Source organism: Trichosurus vulpecula, chromosome 1 (assembly GCF_011100635.1).
Source record: "Trichosurus vulpecula isolate mTriVul1 chromosome 1, mTriVul1.pri, whole genome shotgun sequence".
Classification (NCBI taxonomy): Eukaryota; Metazoa; Chordata; class Mammalia; order Diprotodontia; family Phalangeridae; genus Trichosurus; species Trichosurus vulpecula.
The window spans coordinates 254,888,306-254,916,235 of record NC_050573.1 but is presented as its reverse complement, the minus strand read 5'-3'; the positions used below and the strand labels follow the sequence as shown (position 1 = coordinate 254,916,235).

Here is a 27,930-nt window from a genome sequence, read left to right as displayed (position 1 = left end):
GTTGTTTTTTAATGCATAAAAATCTGTCTCTCCCTGTATTCAGGGTCCAATACCAGCTGAGGGGCCTGGTCCCAATTTGTTATACAATTGGTATGCTTTGCTTAATAAACCAATTTTCTCAGAAGCTCAAGCTTTTGTTTTTACAGTTATTTCAGATTTCACACATCATATAATCTGGCTTTTGCCTACATTTCCAGTCTTATTTCAGACTATTCCCCTCAATGAAATCTGTATCACAGCCAAACCGATCTCATAACTCTTTTCATACACGATTCATACATGATATTTGATCCGCTCTTTCTGTGCCTGTGCAAAAATGTTCCCTATGTCTATAGCACACTCCTCATATACTTTTTCCTAATAGAATTCCCCATTTAGTGTAAAAGACAATTAAGGTGTCATCTGCTGCAGGAGGTCTGTACTGATCCCGTGGGTTATTCATTCTTTCATTCTCTCTCTCTTCCTTTCTCTCTCTCTCTCTCTCTGTCTCTCTTTCTCCCCCTGTTTTCCTCCCTCTCTATTTCTCCTACTTTGTATTAATCTCAATCAATATCAAGAAATTGTTAAGCGTCATAAGTACCTTCTATGTTGAAGGCACTACACTAGATACTGGGGATACAAAGACAAAAAACAAAAACAAAAACAGGCTTTGTCCTTAAGGAGTTCTCCTTCTGATGAGGGATACATACATACACACATATGTATATAAGTGTGCTTATAAATATACACATATATACCTACACACACATATACAAACATATACACACACAAGGCCACACATGCGTAGATATATATATATGTCTGTATTTATAGAAACCTGTGTATCTATAAATACATAATACATATGTGCCTATATATACATATGCATGCATATGGGAAATCTGTATAAAGTAGATAAGAGGTTTCAGGCAAAAAGAAGAACTTGAGTCTTAAAAGAAACTATGGATTCTAAGAGACAGAGAAGAGGAGGGAAGCCTCCCAGGCATGGGACAAGCCTGGTACAAGGCCAGGAGATGAGAGGTGGAATGTCTTGTGTGACTAACCACAAGTAGGTCTGTCTGGTGGAACATTGAGCCCACAGAGGAGAATGATTTATGATAAGGTGTAGTTGGAATCGAGGTGTGAAGGGCTTTAAATGCCAAGGAGAGGAATTTGTATTTGATAACTGGAGATAAGAGGGAACCCACTGGAGTATATTGAAAACTGGGATGACATGGTTTAGGAAAATCATTTTGGCAGCTGTGTGCAGAATGGATTGGAGTGAGGAGAGTCTTGAGGGAAAGAGACCACTTAAGAGGCTATTATAGTAGTCCAGGAAGAATGTGATGAAGACCTGAACTAGGGTGGTGGCTCTAGAACAGCCCTGCACAACATACAGCCTGCAGGGCTGCTTGTAGCCCACCCAAGGATTTTGGGAGGCCCATGAAAAATGTAAGGTTGCCACTGTGCACTCTCCTGTTTGTCACATGACCCACAGCAACCAACCATTGTCAGTCCGTCTCTAGTCTAATCTATCTGCAGCCTGAACCTACTGCCAAGTTGTGCAGGTCTGCTCCAGAAACATAAAGAAAGGGGTGAATATGAGAGATCTTGGGGAGGTAGAAACAACATGTCTGTACAACTGAGTGCAGGGGTAAGGGAAAGTGAGGCCTCAAGCATGACCCCAATGATGAGAATCTGAGTGTCTGGTAATTTGTGAATTATGTGAGGCCAGTCATGAAGAGCTCTGCTTGGCCCTTGCAGATACTTGTTACCAACCCTGCATGAAGCATACAAGAATCTTCTCCAGAGGAACAAGCTCCAAAGTCTCCCCCAACCTGGGCTGAGCCAACAAAAAAGGCCCTTTATTAGGCTCAGATAACTCAAGCTAAAGGGGCCTCAGAAGCCACCTAACTCCCATGAGCCAACAGGCCCAAGGAGATTAAACAAATTGCCCAAGGTCACACAGGTGATAAGAATCAGAGACAGGATCTCAATGAAGCCAGGTTCTCATCCCAGTGCCCTGAACCACACTGCCTCTCAATACTTCATCATCATCATCATCATCCCTCAGTCCTTCCTCAGAGAAAGTCTGAGTCAGCAGGCAGGAGGTCAGAGGAAAGACGGCTAAAAAAGTCCATGCTCTCTCTCCCTCTATATGGTGACATGACACTGTCTATCCCTTCCATAAACTGAATGGTGTGCAGGAAGTGCTACCACAGAAAAGGGAGAAAATCAGCGGAAATGACCCACCTCCTCCTACTGTGGCTTCATTATTATATTTGAACTCCTAGGACATCAGAAAAATCCATATTATTTGTAAATTTAAAATAGAAAGCATTCCAAAATAAAATTATTTCCTTTTTTAAAGGCACTGTGCAACACATGGAGGCCAAACGCTGAGAACTATCTAAAGTGAACATCTTTCATAATAGAAAGAGTGCTAGTTTTGAAGTCAGGAAGACCTGTGTTCAAATCCTACCTGTGACACTAGTTATATGAGAAGGTCTTATATGGCCTTAAGAGGCAGAACTTAAGCCCCTTTTATAACACAGAAAATCAGTCAAACAAAAGTAAATACCACAATGACCATGTGCAATTTTTTGCCCCCATAGAACCATATCTCTGCCCAGAAGAGGGGAGCATATTTCATTATTTTTTCCTCTGAGACCAAGATTTGTTATTCTAATGACTCAGAGTATGGTTTCCTTTAAGCATTTTAATTCAATTACCTTATTGCTACTTACATTTTCTAAGTCGGAGTCGATGTATCAGCATTGCTTCTGTCACTATATTTCTTCACAACCCAGAAGACACTCCCCAGAGTCACTATTAGCATAAAAATAAATACTGCTGTAGATAATGAAGCTGTGGTAACTATGATGTCCTTGGTGGAGCCCATTATCTCACATTTTTCTCCCCTGTACCACCAGTCATTACCTGATTGTAGACCTGATTGATCTACAAAATAAAAAAAATTGTATTTTAAAACATTATAGCAAAATATCCCTAAAAAGCTACTTCATTCAGCCAGGTCATTTTCAAACAGGCAATAGCATAGGGCTCCAAGAATTTTCTCCTAGACACACTTATTTTTTTTTATGTCAAAGAAATTCTGACAGTATTATTATCCTAATTTTACAAAGAAGGGAACTGAGCCAGAGAGAGTGACTTGGCCAAGGTAATAAGTGTCTAAAGCAGGATTTGAACTCAGGTATTCTAGACTCCAGGCCCAGTGCTCTATCCTCTGTACCACCAAACTGCCTCTTGAGGCCATGTAAGACCTTCTTATATTATATAACAATGAAAAGGAAATTAAGACAATTGTTGGGAGCTATTTTGCCCAATTATATGCCAATAAATTTGACATCTAAATGAAATGGATGAATATCTACAAAAACGTAAATTATCCAGATTAACAGAAGAAGAAAAAATACTTAACCCAATCTTAGAAAAAGAAATTGAACAGGACATCAATGAACTTTCTAGGACCAGATGGATTCACAAATGAATTCTACCAAACATTTAAAGAACAACTAATCCCAATACTATATAAACTATTTGGGAAAATAGGAAGGAATCCTATCAAATTCCTTTTATGACATAAATATGAATTTTAAAAATTTTACATGTAATTGGGAAATATTTAATAAAATAAATTTTTTTTTCAAAAAAATTATTTTATAGAGCTAGAAAAAATAATAACAAAATCCATCTGGAAGAACAAAAGGTCAAGGATATCAAGGGAATCAATGGAAAAGAATGTGAAAGAAGGTGGTCTAGCCATACTAGATCTCAGAAAGGTAATCCCATATTCTCATGTTTGCAATTCAACCTTCTTCCTCCCTTAAGTCCACCACCAGAATTTTGAAATTAGAGCCAACAAAAAGTGGTAAAATGAGATTTGAAATTCTTCTTTTGTGGCCAAAAAGAAGGCAACAGCCATTGAAAAAGTGCCAAAAAACCTATATAACCTAGCAAATGGGGGGAAAAAACAGCTCCTGAATAATCAAGAGAAGGCTGGTCATACATAATAATTCTTAGGCAGAACAACTGCCCTTTGAAGATGGAAAGCCTATTCAATGGCTATGAATTTTCTCAAGAATTCATTTGAGAGGCCAGTTCTTCCAGAGTAAGTGGACTGCCTTTAGGACTCAGGCACTCTCTTTTCATGATGGCCAAGGCCTGAACATCACTTCTGCCTCTTCCTGCTCCTCCATGTTCTCTTTCTTCATATCTCCAGGCCTTTACCACCTTCTTGTCCCCACAGTTCCCAACATTTTTGACCAAAACAATCCAGAACCAAAGCCATAGCCCAGAATAATTACCCGTGAATCCATTTGAGGAAGTTGAGATGTAACATTCTCATTAATTAAACTTTTTGAAGCCACAACTGGGGTATCATCCCAGATGGAAAAGTATGTTTTCAAGTGTACTGAAAATGCAAGTTTCCTTAAAATATATTTGGATCTGCTAAAAGAAAGCTATGATTCCCTGAAACCTGACAATTTGCAGCACAACTAATTAGACTGGATTTCATCCAGTCCATGAACTTAGATAGGAAAAAATTATTTTGACCAACCTCTAATGGAAATTTAAACATTTCTGGCAACCAACCATTATTCTGAGAATGAGTCCAGATTGCCAAAGGGGTGCAGCACAACAAAAAGATTAAGACCCCTGAACCAAACATTGAAATAATAACTGCTGTGGGAAATAGGGGACAAAAACTGACCTATGGATAATACTCGCATTTTTCCCACCTAAGGAATTTTCACTCAGATATGTATAAGGACTTTAATTTCTATAAACATGATTAATGTGAAAATATGTTTAATAAGAATATGTATGTGAAGCCTATTGCATGCCATCTTGGGGAGGAGGGAGAAGGAGGATGCAGAGAAAATTTAAAACTAATGGGAGTGAAAACTAAAAATAAATTAATTTATTAAAAAAAAGAAAAACATTCTCAACAGCAGAGCCACCTCATATTGACATACCTTCCATTGTCAAAAGGATGTAAATGGTATCTCCTTTGATAAAATCTCTGCTGTGCAGCCATTTGTGTGTTATAAAGGTACCAGTCCCATATCCCCGACCTCTGCTATATGATGTTCCATTGGGGAAAGTTGCCATCCTTCCTACTTTAGAAGGCTTGTCCCAAAAAAAGACTTCATTATCACTATCTGAAAAAGCAATTCATGTTTCTGGGTCATGTCCAGTAAGGCCAGGTTTCTGTGAGATTAAAAAAACACAAATAATGGTACAATAACATAAGCATAAAGTTATAAAGCAACTAAATGGGGCTTCTGGCCTGTGATACTTTCTCTGCCTGATCATTGGAGCTTGTTACCACATACCTGATGTTGGAGGAAAACATAGTAGAGAGAACTGGCCTGTTCTATAGATTGAGTTGATGGTCACCACTGTGATGCAGTGTAATTTGCCCAGGATCATACAGAGAGCACTATTTCCACTGTGCCATATGTTCTGACCCCAATATGACCTCTTTTAGTTACTTAGTTCTACTCAAAATGTGTTGAGGAAATTACAAAGGAATCAATATTGACTTCATGAAAGACAGTTCCATTCCCTTCTCTGTGGCTCTAAAGATAGGACCTATATGGACAAATGTGAATATGTGTCTGTGTGCACATGTGTATGTGTATATGTATATGTACACACATACATACATAAACACGTATGTGCGCATATACTTATAGCAACTTTTTGTGGTGGCAAAGAATTGGAAATTGAGGGGATACCCATCAATTGGGAATGGCTGAACAAGTTGTGGTATATGGTTGTGGTGCAACACTATTGTGTTATAAGAAATAACGAGCAGGATGGTTTCAGATAAACCTCAAAAGATTTATATGAACTCATGCAAAGCAAAGTGAACAGAGAAAGGAGCACATTGTACATAGTAATAGCAACATTGTGCAATGATGAACTGTGAATGACAGCTGTTTTCAGCGATCCAAGAAAATTCTGAAGGAGTTATGATGAAAAATGCTATCTGCCTCCAGAAAAGGAACTGATGGTGTCTGAGTAAAGACTGAAGCATAATTTTTTTTCGCTTTTTCTATTTTTCTTGCTTTTGCAACATATTTAATATGGAAGTGTGTTTTGCATGATTTCACATGTATAACTGATACCACATTTCTTGCCTTCTCAATGGGTGGGGGAGGGGAGGGATGGAGAGAATTCAGAACTAAAAAAAATTTTAAATAAATGTTAAAAATAAATAATAATTTTTAAAATGTTTTAAAAAAAACATAAAAATGTCTGGCATCCAGGATTAAAAAATAATAAAAGTAATTCTCTTTTATGCAAGAACTGAATTATAAAACTATCATATTAACCAGAGTAGTTAGTTCACACCAAGAGTAGACAGGAAAGTTAAGTTTGAACGAGGAACAGGAATGAGACATAAATCAGAGGTTGAGAATGAGTTGGGAGTAATTACTACCCTTTGAATCAGCCTGTACTTGTCATGTGGCCACCCTTCTCATTCTAGGTTTCTCTGTTGCAACTTTTACTGCCCATCATTCTTGACACTCACAAGCTCCCCTGCTCCAAAGACTCTGGGATCGTGTACTAAATCTATTAGTGGTCCCTATTAACTGATCAGCAATTTAGCGGTATTTTCATCCCATTTTCCCTCCCTTCTCTTCTTTGCCCTCCTTCCCCATTTTCCCACTGAAATTAATATTTCATAATTTCATGATAATTTCATAAATTCTTTAATAATTTCATTTTTCAAATTTTTCAAAATATTCACAATTTCATAAAAATACAATTTTGTAATAATGAATTAATAATAATAAGTAAGCAATAAAGAAAAAAAGTCACAAACCAAGTATCTTGAATGGATCTGTAGTGACACTCCTCTCATTGGACATTCGCCAACAAATGTCAGGATTTTGATCCAATAGCGTCATTGTGGCTTGTTGCCATGCGCATGGCCACTCTAATCGTTCATCATTGGCTCCAGAGATCAGGGAGAAATATATCCCTATGTTAGTCTGATCATTTACATCTAAATAAACCTGAAAGGCATAGCCTGCATTAGAATAAAATGGAGGGCTGTAGGTGCCTCCCCTGGAGCTAAGGACTTGTGAAATTGCTTATCCTCCAGACGTGATGAGGACACCAAGTTTCTGAAAGTTGATGTCATCATTGGAGATACCACCACCTGATGTGCCCACACCTCGAGTTCCTTCAAATACCACCCTGAATTTGTTGGAAGCTTCCAAGGGTACATAGTAGAGTTGCTAGCTCCCAGTGGGTACATCTGCAATAGAAGAGAACTGTTAGCTTTTTAAAGTCAGTCAATTAATGAGTCCTGTACTAAGGAACAATAGTTCACAGCCTCCAAGACCAAACAAGCCAAGAGTGTTCTAGGTCATGGTTCCACCCACTCTCCAATTCGAATATTTTACTTCTAGAGATACATGCCAGATCGCATCGCCTGGAAGAATGTTTAAGCACATTTCTGAGTAACCTATGAAATTGCCTACACTTTTCTAGGTTTAAAGGGCTGAACAAACAGCCATATTCAACTGTTAGGTTTACATCTGTCCTCTTCACAAAGAATGTAAGAACAATACTAATAATAGCTACAATTACATAGTGCTGTGAGTTTGCAAAGCACTTTACAAATAGTTCATTTGATCCTCCTAATAGCACAAAAGTTTGCTACCCACTCCCCAGTGATAAAACACAGAATACTACCGATCATTAGAAAGATTACTTCCTGAAATCTTGCTCCCTAGAAACTCTCCCCAATGTCTGGGGAATTTACTAGGCCTATTAGAACAGGAAAAGGGAGAACAAGCATTTATTAAGCATCTATTATGTTCCCTGGGAGGTAGGTGCTATCATTAGTCCAATTTTCCAGATGGAGAAACTGAAGCAGAGAGAGCTTAAATGACTAACCCAGGGTCAAACAGGTAACAAAAGTCTGAGACTAGATTTGAACTCAGGTCTTTGAAATAACACACTTTGTTTGATATTCACATCAAAGATTGTTTTAAAGGAATGTACCAATAGGCTTATAGAGTTATAGCTATCAGAGACTGCATAAGCAACTTGCTTATTTTATAGATGAGAAAGTTAAGGCTCACAGGGGTTAGGTGACTTACCCTTGCTATCAGCTAGTAAGTGGCAGTACCATAAATTGAACCCAAGTCCCTGGATCCCCCTAATCCATCACACTTTCTGCTTTACTGTGATATTTATCTCCTGCAACCTCATCTTCAAAGCCTAGTGATAAAAGCAGAAAATTCCTGGATCTCTTTTTATAGTCCCACTATGTACTAAATATTACATGAATCTGTTTATATTTTGGATCTAAGAACTTTAAGATCCTACTAACTTGAAAATCCTTGGAAACAAATTTGGCAAAGTTAGTACCAGTTTCCACAGATTGCTACCAATCCTTAGAGAAATTACTTCCTAAAATCTTGCCCCCAGCATCTCTCCCTAATGTCTTGATATCTGGGGAATTTACCTGACCTATTGGCATAGGGAAAAGAGGATAAAGCCTTTACTAAGCATTTACTACATGCTGTAGGAGGTAGATGGTATTCTCTTTTTTTCTTTTTCTCTTTTGTTATTCTCTTTATTCTCTTTTTTTTTTTTTGGAGGGGTGAAGGCAGGGCAATTGGAGTTAAGTGACTTGCCCAAGGTCACACAGCTAGTAAGTGTGTTAAATGTCTGAGGCTGGTTTTGAACTCAGGTCCTCCTGACTCCAGGGCTGGTGCTCTACTCACTGCGCCACCTAGCTGCCCCCCAGATGTTATTATTATCCCCATTTTGCAGCTGAAAAATATCAAGGCATATGGAGGATAAGAGATTTGCCCAGGGTCTAAACACTTCTCCAGCTCAGTGCTCCATCCACTGCTCCACCTCTCACACTGTTTATGTATGTATAAGTAGCTATCTCAATGTAGAATTGCAAATTTAAAATAAGGAAGGAGATGAGGGGCTTCTAGACCAACCCCTTTCTAAATCATTAATTCTAACTGCAACATCCCCCGAAGTGGTCATCTAATATCTGCTTCAAGATCTTCAGTGACAGGGCACTTCATTGTTTGCACCCTCTCCCCAAGGTAGTCCAATCTATTTTTTTATTTCCCCAATTGTCAAAAAACACTTTCTTTGGCTCCTCATAAAGCCAGTCCTTCCACGTTAATGTACTGTGGCTATCTCCCGTGGATGCCAACACACCTTGTGCCCTCTTGGAAGGGAAAAGCATTGTGTCACAAAGGAAAGAAGCTTCCAACTTGTTGGGGAAAGGGAAGCAAAGAGCTTCTCAGATCAAAGTCAAACTTAGTTTCTCCGAGGATGAGATCTCATACCTTTCACTTCATCCACTAGAGTAAGAAAGACTCTATGATGGGCTGTGGAATACTCCTTGACGTAAATCTTGAGCTTGTCATCAGTGCTGCCGCTGTTGTAGTAATAAAACTGCAAGCACTGAAACTCTCTCTTGGGGTAAAATACGCGGTTTTCCAGGATTGCTTTTCCCTCCTCATTCACAGAGCTGCTGTTGAAGTGCATAAAGAAACAGACACCTGGGAGAAGATAGAGACGAGACTTGAAGACTCTGGCTCCAACAGGGAAATTTCACAGGTGGGTGGACTTAATGTTAATACATGAAGTCATCATAAACTCAGGATTCTTTTTTTCATTTCCTACAACCTAAGCTACAGAGTTGGGACCTAGAAAATTAGCTCATTGACTTTATGCTAAACAGAATACTAGTCAATTGCCCACATATGTGTAAAAAAAACCCACACATTTATAATAGCAAAACACTCTGCTTTTACATAGCTCCAGGCCTAATCACATTTGGCAAAAGGAGAAACTGAGGTACAGGAGTATTAAAAGGACCAAACACTATTATGTCATTTCAAACCCTGCCAAGGCAGCCAGGCAGAATGGGGCAGGTTTGGGAGTGTGCTGGTAAATACTTAACAATTGGCTTTGTGTGGGGGAAAAAACTGTATGCATGACAGATTTTTAAGTTTAATCTACATAATCATTCTCTCCATCACTTTTTTAAGTGTAGAACTTCAACCCATTAAAAAAAACCCAGCCCTGATTGGGAATGTCTGTTGATTTCTGAATCATGAATTTTCACACTGGAAATTTGGCTCCAGGTTGGAGATCCTTCCAAATCTACACACATGTCCTCCCATTCTTCCCACAGCAGGAAAAGAGGTGCTCTATGGAATATGCCCCTAAGGAAACACCCATCAGGAATAGGAGAAAAGAAGAAGGGGGACCAAATGAGGAGAGGGGCTCATTGCACCAGTTAACAAGTAGTTTCCACAACTGCATATACAAGGGTTAATTCAAGCCAAGGATTTGAACATCATCTCAGGAAATGTAAATGCACTTCAGTTCTGAGGATAAAAGAAACAGTGATGGTGAAGAAAATAAGGCCCTTTGATAGTCTGCCCTGATTGGCACTCTTCCTGAATTCTTATGTCTTACTAGCCAATCACGATGATGAAAATAATAATAGCTAACATTTATATTGTGCTTTCTATTATCTGTGCCCTGAGCTAAGAACTTTACAGCTATCTAACTATACCCATTTCACAAATGAGGAAGCTGAAGCAGAGATTATATGACTTGCTTAGTGCCACATAGCTAGGAAGCATCTGAGGCCAGACTTGAACTAAGTTCTCCCTGACTCCAGGCCAAATGCTCTATCCACTGTGCCACCTGGCTGAGGTAACTACATGTCAGAAGGATTAAGAAAAGAGGGCATCAAAAAACTTAGAGATCTAGAGCTGAAAGGTACCTCACACACCATCTAGTCCATTCATTTTACATATGAGGAAAATGTATTTGTGTTGGTCCTTTGTTCTCAAAGAGGACCATGACATCAGGGAAATGATGACATGATTTACAGTTGACTTCAATTTGAGTAAGGAGGGCTGATGAGGAAAATGAGGACACAACAGGATTGAGAGAATTCACACAGACAAAGGTAGATTTTGAATCTAGGTCTTCTAACTTAGGTAGGCTTCACCCAACACCATGCTGCCTCCCTTGAGTGCTACCTTCAGGTGTTAATGGAGAAATATAGCAGGTGGAGGACATTGGATCCTTTTTGAATCTTTGTTCCATTATCAGGGAAATGCTGCCTAAGTCTTCCTAGTGAGCCATCCAGTCTAGAGGGGTCCAAATTGAATGAATGATTTATCTTTTCTGAGCCTTAGTTTTCTTACTTATAAAATATTCAAATTTATAAAACTGTAAAACTTGGGCTAGAGGTTCTCAAAGTTTATTTCTGCTCCAATATGTCATCACTATAATTCTACTTATAATTCTACACTACTAATTCTACTTCTGAGTGAAATTGACACCGGAGGATCATGGGGCTGGTCAGAGTGGGTTATTTGCTTCTTAACTAGCTCCTTAGGAGTTGCTTCATAAGTCTTCGCTCAACACCAACTATGTTTAGAATGAACACGAAGACATGATAAAATATGGTCCCTGCCCTCTGGGAGTTCACATTTTATGGAAAAGACAATATATTTGTAGAAGGAAAAAAAATCTTAAATTATCTCTGATTTCAAGTAATAACAATTTCAAAGCACAAGGAAAGGAAAAACAAAAACCCAAAGTTCAGAGCCTTGCTTCAGGCTGCCCCTCTACAGCCTTTCTGTTTCCCCACCCCCAGAACACAAGAGCAATTTGCACTTTCACGTATCATATTCTCCAACTACCCAATGATCAAGTCCTAAGAAGTTTAAGAAAGGGAGCCCCAAGGCCTCTCCTTAGACTCCAAACAGTCATAAAGAAGTGATTACTAATGTAATACAAGGAAAATTAGGAACCCCTGAGTAACCCCTAGCTACTGACAAGCCCTCCCAGAAAGAATGGACTCAGATATCTTTGGCATTTAGCAAACCCTCTGGGACTCCATGACTCCACCAAGGAATCTCAATAGATAGGACCATCCCACTGAGAGATAACTTGACAGACCCTTCCTGGGAGATATCCCTGGGACTCCATGACTCCACCAAGGAATGTAAATGAGATTATCCCCGCTAGTAAGATAACCTGACTGAATCTTTTGATCAGCCAGGACCTTTGTTCCTGTTTTCCCCCCACTCTGTACCCCCATATCCTATATAAGCCAAGCCATCACCCAACACATTTGCCATTGATTTGTGGTGCCGTACCCCGATGGCCGCCAGCTAATAAATTCTCCACTTAAACTTATACTCTGTGGTGTGTCTCGCTCGCTTCTGGTACAACACTAATACCTTTATGATGGAAAGAGCATTGTCTCAGCAGCCAGAGGACATGGATTTAGACCCCACCTCCGACACTGCCCCTGCAATAAACCAGTTATCTCCTCTGCATCAGTTTACTCAGCTGTAAAATGAAGGAGTTGAACAAGATAGCCTCTGAGACCCCCTCTAGCTCTGAACCTCTAGGCCTGAATTCTGTCTCTCTTAGTGTCCTGACATGACCATTCAAACCAGTGTAACTGCTCTAAGCTTTAGCATCTGGTCTTACACGTTTGTTACCAGAAACAGAGGCGTCAAGTGTAGGACTAGCAGTGTGGTGTTTTAAGATGACATTAGCCCAAACCAAATTGCAAAGGGAAATGTGCAACACTTAGGATAAATGAGGTGTCATCTGCCAAGGTTTTTCCCCTTCTTTGATCACCTGAGAAGATCAGATTTTTCAAAGAAAAATACAACATACAGTTTAATCACACACACACACAAACACACACACACACACGTATGTACACATGGAAACACAATTGCTAAAGAAATCTCTCCTCAGATTGGAAGCACAGCCTCTGAACTACAGACTAAAGATCTGGAACTGGAAAGGACCACTAAGGCCACTGAGGCCAACTCTTTTATTCTACAAATGAGAAAACAGATTCAAAGAAGTTAAGTGACTTATAGGTAGTAAAATCACAGGTGGGATTCAAACCCAAAGCTCTACCATGCCACAGTCACTGTCTTTTCCACCTTAACACTCCAAACACATTGAGATGTTGCAGGAACATAAGGGAGAAGACTTTATCATTTTAATTTGCTACAGTCAAATTCCAAAACTTTCTCAAAATAAATAAAACTAGACAATAAATCTAATAAGACTGATAGAGCTTAGAAATAAGACCCCATTCTGCCTAGCTTAGCTTCTTCCATTACAGCACCAGCCTGGTGTAGAGATAAACTTCCTAGACTGGAAATCAAGAATACCTGAGTCCCCATCAGGTCTCTGGCACTGGCTACCTGTGTGACCCTGGGCATGTCACTTACACTCCGTGAACATCAATTTCCTCATCTGTAAAACGAGGAGGTTGGACTAGATGCCCTCTGAGATCCCTAGAAGCTCTAAATCTATAATACTAGTTTAGGGCATGACTAAGCTGGTCAAGACAAATGCTAAGAGGTCTGCTGAAGAAAGCAAGGAAAGGTATGTAAGAGCCAATTTCTGGTGTTACCTATGCACTTGTCCAGGCTTGACGATCAGTGTGAGGCCCACCAGGCACCTGTGAAACTCTCTGCCAGTCACCATTATCTTCCAAGCTTTGAATCATTCCACAGATATTTTCCAGTTCAAAATCACATGAATCCACAAAGGTTATGGAGAAGCTACAGAAGGCAAAATCATTGAATGATTCTCTAGTCAGGAGGTAACCTTTTGTAGTTCGATGAATAACTGAGTTGAGGAAGGAAGACAATGTGGGGGAAATGGAGACCAGCAAGTCTTGGGCAGTAAGTTGAGTGCCCTGAGGAGCTCTGATTAATGCCAGTTCACAACAGCCAAAGTAGAAAGGAACCCAGCAGTTTGGTAAAGCTGCCCTGACTTGGAAATGTCATTGAGGGATGTGGTGAGTCAATGCCTATTCCTTATTTCCTCAATTACTGAGCTGGCTGAGCAATAGTCCAGCTTCTTCCTTCTCTCCTCCTCAAGAATTTATACATTTCACTGTCCTCCTGGTACTGTCCAAAAACAACTTTCATTACGTCAAATACACCTATTCCTGGCTCTGTAGCAGTCCTTCTGAAACCTGTCTGGTAGAGAAATCCTGATGTGGAATTGACATTTCCAAGGGCAAATGTAAATCCGTATCCCACAACGGATCATGTTTACAATCAGGAGGAAGACCTATTTAGAAGAAGAATGTCATTGAGTCTTTCTTGTAGCCACATAGTGTTGAAAGGAGTCAGCACAGTATAGTGGCTAGAGGACTAGTTTGGAAACCAGGTCCTATTTCTGACACATAAGGCTTGTGTTAGTCAATCATTCAGCTAGCTAGCACATATTGCTATAAAGCATTTTCTACATGTAGGCACTGTGCTAGGCACTAGGGACACAAAAAAGAGAAAAAAACATTCCCTGATCTCCGTCTAGTGGGAGTCACTCTAGGTAATTCATTTTGCCTCTCAGTATCCCATGGCACCCCACTAAGACTATAATTGTAGAGGAGGCATTGAACTACATTGGCAGGGAGAATTTTCTCACTAGGAGGGAGCCAATTAAATCTCATTCCAATAATCATGATCCAATAATAGCTCCCAGTTGTATGGTGATGTATAATTTACACAGCCTTCCTCACAATAAATCTGTGAGGATGCTGGTAAAAAAAATATTACCTCTAATTTATAGAGGAGGAAACTGAGTCAGGCGACTTGCCCAAAGTGACAAGGCTAATAATGGCAGAGCTGTGATTCAGCTCTTGGTTTCTGACTTCAAACCCACTGGCCCCAAATTGCCTCCCTAAAACACCATGGTAACAATGCCAATTTAATTCTAATTGTTCTTCCTTCATTTTTCATTATGACTAAACTTTTCCTAATTGCAACAACCAAGCCAACTGAAACTTTTCCCCACAGAACAGGAGGAAACAGCCACGGTTCCCCAGAGGCTGGGATACTTACAGCAGTTGTAGCGTCGATTTAATCTTTCAACGTCATAATCACTGAAATCAACACGTTGTCCAATCACATCCATGAAGTTAGGGTTTTTTGTTATAATTGTTGGTTCTGATCCCCTTTGGAAGGCAGTTTTGGGGTAATGCATCACAGATGTGTAGTCACAGTGAACATTTCACTAAAACAGACGAAATTTGACTCTCTGTCTAAAATAAATACAATAAAAAATTACATCAATGATATAAAATTAAAAGTATGAATAATATTAAATTTTAAAAGCTTAGTGTTTATGAACCTTAAGTTATCTTATAGCAAATACAAGGTAGTTGTGAATAATGTTCCTTTCATGGTTCTTTGTGCCTATGTCTGGTTTCACCCCTGTGAGGGGCTCCCGGTGAGGAAACTCGCCGTGCAGATCAGCAACTTAGTTCTAACTTATGGCCTTAGAGAATTACTTGGGAACACTGAGAGGCTCAATGACCAGCCCTTGACCATGGAGCTAGTATGGATTAGAAGCAGGTCTTGAATTCAGGTCTTCCTGACTCTCAGGCCTACACTGTATCCACTATGCCATGTTATATGGTACTAAATGGCATTATATGTCCACATTTCCACACACTACATACACAATACAATAAATGTTTTGCTTGACTATAACTTTGTTATGCTTTTCTTTGCTTCTCCAGTGCCTGGCACACAGTAGGTGCTTACTAAATTTTTTGCCTGGAGTGTCGTGCGAGATTAATGGGAGTTCTACGAGGGGTAGTGATAGTGATGCAAAAGAAAAGAAAGAAAAGAACATTGATTATTTTTTAATACTCAGGAGGGAACAAAGGAAATTCAGAAAGGGAAATAAACAAGAATGGTGGTGATGTTACTACCACCTTAAATAGGATATAACTTTTAAGCTTTACATAGCCTGTTCATGGTTTCATATTCAAACCTCTTTTTATAACCTTTGAATATGAAATTATGTTTGTTGATGACAGTCAAGTTCATAATGAAACCTTAAAAATAACAAAATTTAAATTAAAATAAACTATGTGATACGGATACATTCGGAGAATAAAGAACTGACATCTATATTGTGCTTTACAAGTATATTACACTTTGAATACATATTTCATTTGATCCTTAATGTTCCAGTGGCATACATAGTATAACACATATGTCCTTTTCATGAAAGAAGAAACTAAAGCTAAGTAAAGTTAAACAACTGTTGGAGATCATGCAATTGGAGGGTCGGAAGGGACCTCAGTGACCATCTAGTCCAACCCATTGAAGATCATTCAACCAGTAAGTGGCTGAGCTGGAATTCAAATCTAAATATTTTGATTTCCAAACCAATGCTTTCCATTCTATCCCTACTACTCTCAGGTCATTTCTAGCTCTGAATTTTTATGATTCTATTATACTCATATACTTTCTGCCATGCTTCCAAAATGGATAGAGTCCTGGCACTGGGACTAGGAAGACCTAGGTTTAAGTCCTAACATTGACATGAGTTAATATGTAATAATGGACAAGTCACTTAAATCCTCAGTGCTTCCAGGCAACTCTCTAAGACATAAGTTCTACACTAGTTGTTGATCTGCACAGTAGATGGGTTTCCCCACAATGATGAAATCATAGCTCCTAACCCCCACAAAAAAGGAATTTATTATTTTATGAAAAGTCTAGGAATGTGGTATCCGAGTATATGTTGACTTTCATCACATCTTAAGCGTCATCTTTTAGCTCCTAAAAGAAAGTTGCATTGGTCAGTACCATAAGTCATTGAATGACAGCAAAGCTACTTTAAACTAGAAGATACTCAGGAGTGAAGGTAAACCGACCTTGAGGTGGTGATACAAAGGCCATCCTTAAGCTCCAATATCCATATTGTAATAGCTCAGTCCCCTCTTTTCCCAGCACCTATCCGTGAAAGGAAGTTCTGGCAGAGAGGTGCCAATAAGAGATGGTAACAGAAGTAGAGTTCGTGAATCACAATGGCTAAAGATGGGAAGAGAATTACTGAAATGTGGAAGTAGAATATACTGGAAAATATGTTGGAAAAGTTTAGATTATTAGCAGGTAAAATGGATGAGTACGAAGAGGTGATGATGGGATGTGTAGCACAGAGAAGATAATGAAGGGAGGGTGCATCAGAAAGGAATGACAGAGTCAGAAGAATTTTACATGAAATAACACTTTCTAAAATATGATCCATGTGGACATATTTATTTCAATGCTTCAATACGGTTTCATCACTTTAGGTTCTCCCTCTACCACCATAGATTTCAATCCCACAACTATCTGTCTTCATGAGTGGCTATAGTTGGAAAATTCACCTCCAAGGGGGTGACCCTCTGGTGATACTTAGCTCAGATATTTCATAGGTAACCTACACTCATTGCCAGGACCCTACCCAAGAATTGCCTACCTTGAGGTAAAGCCAAGATATCAGAGTAGAGGGAGCATTTTAGGCAAACTCTCCCAACATCCCCCTCCAAACAACTTTAAAATAAGACATCAAATAGAATCCTGGAGCAGCATAGCCAATAGAAGGCCAGGGTGAGACATTTTCCCAGTTCAGGACATTGCAGGAGGTCAGGAGAGGTCCGTAGCACTGGGGTGGGGATTGGGAATATAGTATGGTGACAACACCATCTGCTGACCTTGGGGGCAGCAGCAGTGATGGCAAAAGCAAGAGCACTAGTACCAGGAGTTCTCACCACCTGGAAAATGGTAAGGGGACTGAAACCTGGTAAGAAAGATATACAGGGGACCCCCTTGTGGGCATGTGTTACAGGACTTGGCACCATTTACAAGCTCTAAAGCCCATGACCCAATTCCAGGTCATAGTTCCAAGGCAGAGAGAGGAGTACTTGTGGTTGCAAGGCAGCAGGGGCCCAAATTCCGGTAGCAATTCCAGGGCAGAAGAAGAGCAGGGGTCTAGCTCCTGGTCACAATTTGGGACAGAGAAGATCCACTAATGCCTGTTGTCAGAAGCGAGCAGGTGTCTTTCCTGGATAGGGGCTAGAATTCAGATCAGGAGAGTAGTGGCCACACCTCTCCTTGGATTATACCACCTTGGAAGTACTTAAAACTTACAGACCCCAGAACTAGCTACAAAAACAGAAGGGGGAAAAAAGCCTAATGATTGGGACAGTGACGTCACCTCAGAAGTAAGCAGATTCCAACTGTAAAACAAAGTTCAAAATCAAGTTAAGGATGGAAAATCAGGAAACAACAACAGCAAAAGAACCTGAAAATAACAATCTACTATGGTAAAAGGGAAGTTCAAGACAGAAAATCTGAAGAAGACAAAAATATGAAAATATCAAGCAAAGTCTCAAAGCAAAATGCAGAGTTTTGTAATTCTGTTCATACAGTTGTTCGGTTTGTTTTGGCAAGTAGACTCCCAATATTTTATAATGTCTACAGGAACTTTAAATGGAACTTCTCTTGCTATCTTGCTGTTGGGCTTTGTTAGTAATATGTAGAAATGCTGATGATTTGTATAGGTTTATTTTATATCCTGCAACTTTGCTAAAGTTGTTCATTGTTTCAAGTAGTTTTTTACTTGATTCTCTAAGTATATCATCACATCATCTGCAAAGAGTGATGGCTTTGTTTCTTCTTTGCCTATTCTAATTCCTTCAATTCGTTTTCTTCTCTCATTGTTAAAGCTAACATTTCTAGTACTGTGTTGAATAACAATGGACATCCTTCTTTCACCCCTGATCTTATTGGAATGCTTCTAGCTTATCCCCATTAATGCTTGCTGATGGTTTTGGGTAGATGCTACTTACCATTTTAAGGAAGACTCCATTCATTTATTTTCTCTAGTGTTTTTAATAGAAATGGGTGTTGCATATTTTACAAGAGCAAAATGACTTTTAAAAGCAAAAAACAGCAGAAGAAAATGGGAAGGAAATGAGAGTAATATGAGAAAATGTGAAAAGAAAATTAACAGCTTGATAAAAAAGGCATAAAAATACTGAATAAAATAGCCCTTTTAAAAAAGAGAATGGCTAAATGATAAAAGAGGCCAAAAATGTCACTAAGGAAAATAACTTCTTAAAGAATGGAATTGCACAAATTGGAAAAGAGATTTTTTTAAAGAGGTACACTGAAGAAAATAATTCCTTAAGAATTAGAATTGGTCAAGTGTAAGCTAATGACTCCATGTGACATCAAGAAACAGTAAAACAAAGTAAAAGAAATGAAAAAATAGATCAGAAAAACAACTGATATAAAAAAAGATTGAGGAGAGATAATTTAAGAATTATTGGACTACCTCAAACTCATGACCAAAAAGAGAGACTAGTGGCCATATTTCAAGAAACTAAAGAGGAATACCTCTAGATGTAGAACGTAGGGAATATCTAGATATCTAGAACTATAAGAGAAAATAGAAATTAAAGGAAGCCATTGATAAACTCCTGATAGAGATCCCAAAATGAAAACTCTCAGAAATATTGTAATTAAATTCCAGAACTCCCAAATCAAGGAGAATGTACCACAAGCAGAAAGAAAAAAATTATTCAGATACCATAAGGCCAGAGCCAGGATCACAAAGGATTTATAAACTACCACAATAAAAGAGTGGAGGGTTTTGAATATGATTATTGGGAGGCAAAGGATCTGGGATTACAACTAAGAATAACCTTCCAAAAGGAGGTGAAAAATTGGGACTCTAACGCACTACTGATGGAATTGTGGATTGGTTCAACCAATCTGGTGAACAATTCGGAACTATACCCAAGAGCTATAATTATGCGTTCCCTTTCACACCGCAATACACTACTGTCTATATCCCAAAGAGAAAGAGAGGAGTGGGACCTATATGTACAAAAATATTTATAGAAGTTCTATTTGTGATGGCAAAGAATTGGAAATTGAGAAGATGCCATTCATTTGGAGAATGGCTAAACATGTTGTGGTTTATGATTGTGATGGAATCTATTGTGCTCTGTGAAATGATGAACAGAATTTTTCAGAAAAACCTGGGAAGACTTATATGAACTGATACAAAGTGAAGTGAACAGAACCAGGAGAACATTGTACACCATAACAACAATATTGTACAATAATGAAGTGTGAATGACAGCTTTCAGCAATAATCACAATAATCCAATCACACAATAATCCAATAATCCAAGAAAATTCCAAAGGACTTATGATGGAAAATGCTATCAAACTCCCAAGAAAGAACTGATTGAATCTGAATGAAGATCAAAGCATACTTTTTTTTACTTTCTCTATTGGGGCCTGTTTTGTGGGTTTTTTTTTGCAACATGACTAATATGGAAATATGTTTTGCATGACTTCATATGGATAATTAATATCAAAGTGCTTGCCTTCTCAAGCTGGGGGGAGTAATGGAAGGCAAAGAGAGGATTTGGAACTCAAAATTTTAAAAAAAAGAATGTTAATTTTACATGTAATTGGGAAAAGGAGAGAAGGAGGAGGAGGAGGAGGAGAAGATGAAGAAGAAGAGAAGGAGGAGAAGGAGGAGAGAAGGAGGAGAAGGAGAAGGAAGGAGGAGGAGAAGAGAGAGAGAAGAAGAGAGAAGAAGAGAAGAGAAGAAGAAGAGAAGAAGAGAAGAAAGAAAGAAGAAGAAGAAGAAGAAGAAGAGAAGAGAAGAAAGAGAAGAAGAAGAAGAAGAAGAAGAAGAAGAAGAAGAAGAACCTGCCCAGCAAAACTAAATATAATGAGGGAAAATGGATATTTAATGAAATAGAGGACTTCCAGGCATTCTGATGAAAAACCAGAACTGACTAGAAAGACACACAAAGTTAAAATATAGGCATGGAGCAGAATCTATTATGCTTCAACTGAAGTAAAAAAAGGCAGGAATACAAAACATGATTTCAGAGAAACAAACCAAAAAATAGACCTAATTAAAAGAGATATCAAGGAAACTACATTTTGCTAAGAGATACCGTAGATAATGTAGTACTAAACAAATAGGTAACAAATGGCATAGCATCCAAATTCTTAAAGGAAAAATTTAATGAGTTACAGGAGGAAATAGATAGTAAAACTATACTAGTCGGGGACCTCAACTTTCCCTTCTCAGAACTAGGTGAATCTAAAATGAATAAGAAAAAAATTAAGGAGATGAATAGAATTTTAGAAAAGATAGATATGATGTACCTCTGAACAATGTTGAGTGGGAATAAAAAGGTGTATACCTTTTTCTGAGCTGTACATGGTACCTTCACAAAATTTGACCATATTTTAAGGTACAAACATTTCACAAACAAATGCAGAAAAGCAGAAATATTAAATGCATCCCTTTCAGATCATAATGCAATAAAAATTACTTTCAATAAAGGATTGGAAGCATAAATTAGAACTTAAATTCCTTAAGGGTATAGACATTTTAATTTAATAAAGATCGATCTAAACAAATGCAAAATTATTAACTGCTCATTGGTAGGCCAAATAATAAAATATAATAAAATATATGAAATATTAAATAATATATCATATAATATATATATATACGATATTACGTAATAAAATATAAATAAAATATACAAATATAAACATCAAATTGAAACATAATAATAAAAATGACAATTGTAAATTAATTTACTTATTCAAAGCCATGCCATCCAAATTACCAAACAATTCTTTTATAGATGTAGAAAAAAATAATTTAAAAAATTCATCTGGAAGAACAAAAGGTCAAGAATAAAGGGAATCAATGAAAAATATGAAGGAAGGCAGCCTAGCAGTATCAGATTTCAAAGTGATGACAAAGCAATAATCATCGAAACAATCTAATACTGGCTGAAAAATAGAGTGGTTGATTCGTGAAACACATTAGGTACACAATATACTGAAGTAATTTTTTGACCATATTTATTTAGTGTTTGATAAATAAAAAAAGATCCAAGCTTCTGGAGCCAGAGTTCACCATTGGGGAAAAATGCTAAGAAATATGGAAAGCAATCTAGCAGAAACTAGGCATAAACCAACATCTCACTCCACATACCAAGATAAGTTAAATATTGAGGAGAATGAAGAAAATTAAGCATCAGATGGGAAGAGTTTATGACCAAACAAGAGATAGAAAGGGATCAAGGGAGGTAAAATGGTCATTTTGATTGCATTAAGTTAACCAGTTTTAGCACAAACAAAAACAATGGAGCCAAAATTAGAAGGAAATCGGGAAATATGTAAAAAAAATTTACAGTAAGCTTCTCAGATAAAGGTCTTATTTCTTAAATATATAGGGAATTGAGGTTAATTATAAAACATAAGATCATTCCCTAATAGATAAATGGTCCAAAAGATATTAACATTGCCAAACAATGTATACTCATTACATATTTATGTAGTAATATTTACATCTTACATTGTATAATTATATATAATATTTGCACTCCATATATGTTATGCTAAACATTATGTTAAGATGTATCTCTATTGGAAGGCAACACAGTAAGGAGGAAAGTTTCATAATTGGTTACTAGTTCTGGCTTTGCCATTGGCTAGTTGGATTTGTAACTGAACAAATATATAAACACTTTGTGATTGAGTTTGTTCATCTTTCTACACAGCTGCCAAAGTGATTTCTTCCTGAACCTTACTCTTTCAATGATTTTCAATTTTTCCTTGATGAATGTACTTCCTAGCTACCTAAAATACATCTATATCTCTCCCTCACTTGATCCAACCACCCTCATTAACTCCTACATCTCTCCTATATCTCTCTTTCTTTTCATCATTAAATACTTAGAAATTCTGTCTCCACCTTTCTTCTCACTCTCTTCTCAAGTCTCTACAGTCTAGCATTGACCTCTTCATTCATTAAAACTACTCCCTCCAAAGCTAATTGTTGAATTAATCTTAATTGCCAAATCTAATAGCTTTTTTCTCAATTCTCATGCTTTTTGACTTCTTCAAAGACTTTAATTGATCATCCTCTTCTTATTACTCTCTTCTCTCTGAGATTTCATGGCATTGCACTCTCTTGGTTCTCCTGGCTGACTGAGTGCTCCTTCTTAGTCTCCTTTGCTGCGCTATCATACAAATAATGACCACCGCTGGAGAGTGTCTCCCAGAGTTCTAGCCCTCTCGTTTCTCCCTCTGAACTATCTAGCTGATGATCTCATCAGCTCACATGGGTTCAGTAATCATCTCTAAACAGATGATTCCCACTATTTATTTAGCTTCCTATTACCTCAGGATCAAATATAAAATTCTCTGTTTGGCTTTTAAGTTCTTGACAACTTGTCCCTTTTTACCTTTACAGTCTTCTTATCTTTATCCCCTTCATATCCTTGATGATCCAGCGACAATGGTCTTCTTCCTGTTCCTTGAACATGACCCTCCATCTCCTAACTCCATGCTTTTTCACTCCATACCTAGAATGCTCACCCTCCTTATATCATCAGCCTTCTGGCTTCCCTGGCTGCCTTCAAGACTCAGCTCAAATCTTGCCTTCTATAACTGGCCTTTTTCCTTGCTAATGCCTTCTGTCTGAGAGCATCTTCCATTACATTGTATACCTTGTATATAAATAGTTTTGCATCGTCTCTTCCATTAATATGTGAACTCTATGAGGACAGATGCCATTTTAAAAAAAAATTTCTTTGTATTGCTAGTGTTTGGTACAAAATAAGTGCTTAATAAAGCTTATTTGACACCATAATAACTGACAGGAGACGCCATCTTCCTTCCTCTAGCTCTAAACTCTTTTATACAAAAAGTAAAACAAGCAAGGAAATCATACCTGGAAAAATTCTGTCCATCATTACTGTGATAGTCATCTCGATCTGTACGAGAATGCTCATGCACGAATCCAGGGCATGGAAGAGCTCATGTTGAACTATCCCTATCTTGTCACAGAGTTTCCTATGGAGATGGTTTGTTTGCCCTGAATGTCTATTTCCCAATTGGATTGCACCTAAAAACAAGGCATAAAGTGGTAAGACGGCTGACAAATAGCCCGGCTTTTCTCTCCAGATCTCCAAGCGTCATTTCAATCATTGCTTTTAGATTACTCTCCTCCCCAACCTATAAGAGAGGCTAACAAATTACAGAACTGATTGATTCCAGCTTTATCCTCTCCCTGCTTCTGCATGCACTACTGAAGGGATTGACAAACAGTGAAGTGGTAAAAGAAAGGTGGGGCAAAAAAAGAGAAACAGAAGCAATGAAGAGCCTCAATAACCCCAAACAATTATTAACAGCAGAATAAGAGAGAGAGAAGAAGAAGAAGAAGAAGAAGAGAAGAAGAAGAAGAAGAGAAGAAGAGAAGAAGAAGAAGAAGAAGAAGAAGAAGAAGAAGAAGAAGAAACTCAATTAGTAAAGCAAAGATATTCTGAATGCAATTGCTCATGCCAGAGGACCAAGCATGGAATTCATATTAACTGTTGTGATTCTGCTACAGTTGGCTATCTATTCTAGTACCTGTGAAGAATAGCACCTAAAAACAAGGCAGACCGTGGTAAGATGACTCACACAGAGGCCTTTTATTGACTTACATTAAATTCAAAGGTGCAGCACTCTGGAGATGACTCTAAGAGGCATTATTATTTAGCATGGCTAAACAATCACAATTAGCCCACAAATAGGACTTCAAAGATGCATTAGCAATGTGACCAGAGATGAGCCAGGGAAAACTGTAGCCAATAAGACTCTCTGCATGAAGGGAGAAAGAGCAGAGAGCTCCCACGAGAAAGCCCAAGAGAGGTTGGAAAGTAAATGGCAGTGATAAATGTGGGACTTCAAGTGTTCAGACTGGGCCAGACCAAGTGATCAGGTTCCAAAGTTCCTAGCACTCTGTCTAAAGATGCCAAAGAAAGCCAAGAAGATCCAGGGCTCTAAACCTAAAAGATAAAGGAGAACCTAAAAATCTACTCTCTGTAGTGTGTATATTGGTAAAGACATCGGAGTGGAGGTCAGGACAGGAGCCCAAGTGAAACAGATTGAAATCAAGCAGGGTGCACCATCACAATCAAAAACAGAGCTGAAGGTAGAGCATGGCCCTGGCACAAACCCAATTTAGGAACTAAGGCTAGAGAAATGAGAAAAGAGAAGACATGGACTACTAAAAAAAAGTATTATAGATCCAGAGATACCCTCAAATCTCCACTACAAGTTCCATAACAACTTCAAGCAGGGGTTCAAAGGAAAATGCATTTTCCACAATGACCACATGTATATCTAGAAAAAATTAAGCAAGAGATGAAAAATGAGGTGAAATCTCTGGAGGGACCAATTAGAAAAAATAAATAGCTTAAAAGAAAAGTGGTAAACTATTCATATTAAAAACTTACTAAAAATTAGAATACACCAAAACAGAAATCAGTGACTCCATGAAGTGGCAAGAAACAATACAGCAAAATCTAAAGATTATTAAAAATAGAAAGAAATTAAAATTTCTTAAATAAAAAAACTGATATGGAAAAAAGCTCCAGGAGAGAGATTTAAGAATCATTGGATTCCCAGAAGACTATGATCAGGAAAAGAAAGCATGGACACTGTATTTCAAGAAATGATGAATGAAAACTGCCCAAATCACCTACTGACAGAGAGATGATAGACTCAAGATTCAGAGAGACTAGATTTTGTTACATAGATATAGCTTGGATTTGTTTTAACTATGCTTATTTGTTGCAAGGGTTAGCATTTTTAATTCTGTTTTTAATTGGTAAGCAAAGGAGAGCAGAAGAGGGATTAGCACTGGTGATTCCAAAAAGAGGACCACTGAAACAATTTTTAAAAGTGCACAGAGAAGAACAGGAGGATATGCAGTAGAAGCACAAACAGGAAAATTTTGAATGAAAGTATTGAATTTAATATATACTTTTTAGAAAAGCAACAATTACGAAATATAAATTAATGGTTTCATATAAAATCCTTTTTATGTTCTATTTTGTATACTGAAATGCTGAATTTGGTTTGTTTTTAAGTTCACATACAAATAGGAAATAAAGAATATTTCTGGAAGTTCCTAGATCAGGGTCTTGTATATCAACAGCTATTTGTTAAACTAATGGATTAAAGTAACTCTACAAAGCAAACAAGGGTTGAGCTGTCTAGATTTTAGGAAAACATTTAATAAAATATGGTCTAATGGCAAATAGAGATGTGAACTGTCATAATACTGTTAAACTCAAAACAAGTGAAAGGTCAAATGCAAAGAATAGTCATTAATAGTTCAATGTCAACTTGGCAGGAAGTCTCAGTGGAGTGCCCTGAGGATTGTTCCTGGGTTGTTTGATATTTTTATCAATATTACATAAGATAAAATGGCATGATCATCAAATTTGCTGATAACAAAAAAATAGGAGGGTTAGATAACCCACTTGATGACGGCCAGAATCCAAAATAATCTTCCCAGCCAGACCACAGTATTGGAGTTAATCTAATAAGATTAAATTTGATAGGAATAAATGTGAAGTTTCTACTGGGTTAAAAAGAAGTCATCGTCAAAAGTAAGAACATAGTTATAAGGAGTCTGTCTAAAAAATATTGAGGTTTTGAGTGAGTTAAACATCGATATGACCTAGTATGACATGGTAAACCAAAAAGCACATGACATCTTAGACTGCATTCAGACAGGCATGGCTTCTGGAGAATCCAGCCAACCAGAATGGTGACGAACATGGAGTCTACTTCCTATCAGGAAATAGGAAGGTTTAGCCTGAAGAAGGAAAGGTTCAGGGGGAATATAGAGCTACGTGCAAGTGTTGAAGAGGTGTCATGTAGAAGAAAAGCATCCTAGAATGCATACTGGAAGTAATCAGGGGAAGATAAAAGAAGCAAATTATGTTTGATGTCAGGAAAAACTTGCTACGAGCTAGAGCTGTCCGAAAGTTCAATGACCTGCCTAGTCTCCTGAGATGGTGGGTTGTCCCTCATTGAAGGTCTTCAAGAAGAGACTGAATGACTATTTGGCAAGTGTGCAACAATGGGGATTCCTTTTGGCTGCAGATTGGACTAGATAGTTGTCCCTTCCAACTCTCAAATTCTATGATTCTGTGAATTGTCTTCTACTATGTGTCATGCACATAGTTCCTGCCTAGCAGAAGGGATACAGAGTGACAAGTGAAGCAGACCTTGTCTGAAAGGAGATTACATTCCAAGAAAGATCATATGCAAATATAAGTAATATATAAAAAGTAACGGGAGAAGGCAGCACTAACAACTGAGGGAATCAGAAAATGCTTCAAAAAGAAAGTGGTAATTGAGCTGACTTTTGAAGGAAGTTAGAGATTCTGTGACGTAGAAGTGAAGAGAGAAAACATTCCAAGAATTGGGGAAAGTCTGTGCAAGACTAAGAGACGGACGTAGAATTCTGCACAGGAAGAAGTGCAATCAGAACAGTTTGGCTGGAATGTCACATAGGTGAATTGTATAATATTGTAATAAGCCTGGAAAAATAGATAAGAATGTAGAAAGGTAGAATATTTGGTGTATGTGTGCATATACATATGTACATACATGTATATTATATATTATATATATATATCTCAGGTGTGGCAATCAGATGGATGCTTTTGTTGGTTCTATTTTTCACAAGGGAAGGTTCAATATTGCAAAGCAGTGAAATGACTGGAAAAGAAAATGGATCAATAAATTGTATTTTAAAAAGAGAACGAAAGGGAGGAAGGGAATAAGGGAAAGAAAGATGAAGAGGAGAAAGGACAAAAGAAAAGAGAAGGAAGAAAAAAATAAAGGAACAAAGGAAGAGAGGAAGATGAAAGTAAGCTAGAGCCACATCATAATGGGTTTTAAATACCAATAGAGAGTTATGGCTATTCTAGAGGTAATAAGGAGCACCTCTTATTAGAACTGAGTGGCGCCATGTGGGAATAAAAAAAGAGTCATATGGACTTGTAAGAACCCTCAGAATAGTTAAAGTTCAAATAACTGAATCTTTCAAAAAATGCCATGCAAGACAGGGAGCTTGGATGCAGAACAAGCAAGAGATGAAGCTCCCTGGTTAAAGTAGAGCAAACAGAGGCTAACAAATGACAGAGAAAAAGATAAGCCTGTTCATTTTCTA

At 38.0% G+C, this 27,930-nt stretch overlaps 1 protein-coding gene across 1 annotated transcript in view; it reads right to left on the bottom strand.

Moving 5' to 3' along the window:
* Window positions 1–4,965: 4,965 nt before the first annotated feature.
* The window catches only part of LOC118836591 (meprin A subunit beta-like), a 62,821-nt gene continuing 39,856 nt past the window's right edge, over window positions 4,966–27,930 (bottom strand). The window contains exon 13 of the mRNA XM_036743838.1: window positions 4,966–5,165. Within this exon, the coding sequence (XP_036599733.1) occupies window positions 4,966–5,165 (200 nt within the window). The remainder of the gene's footprint in view (window positions 5,166–27,930) is intronic.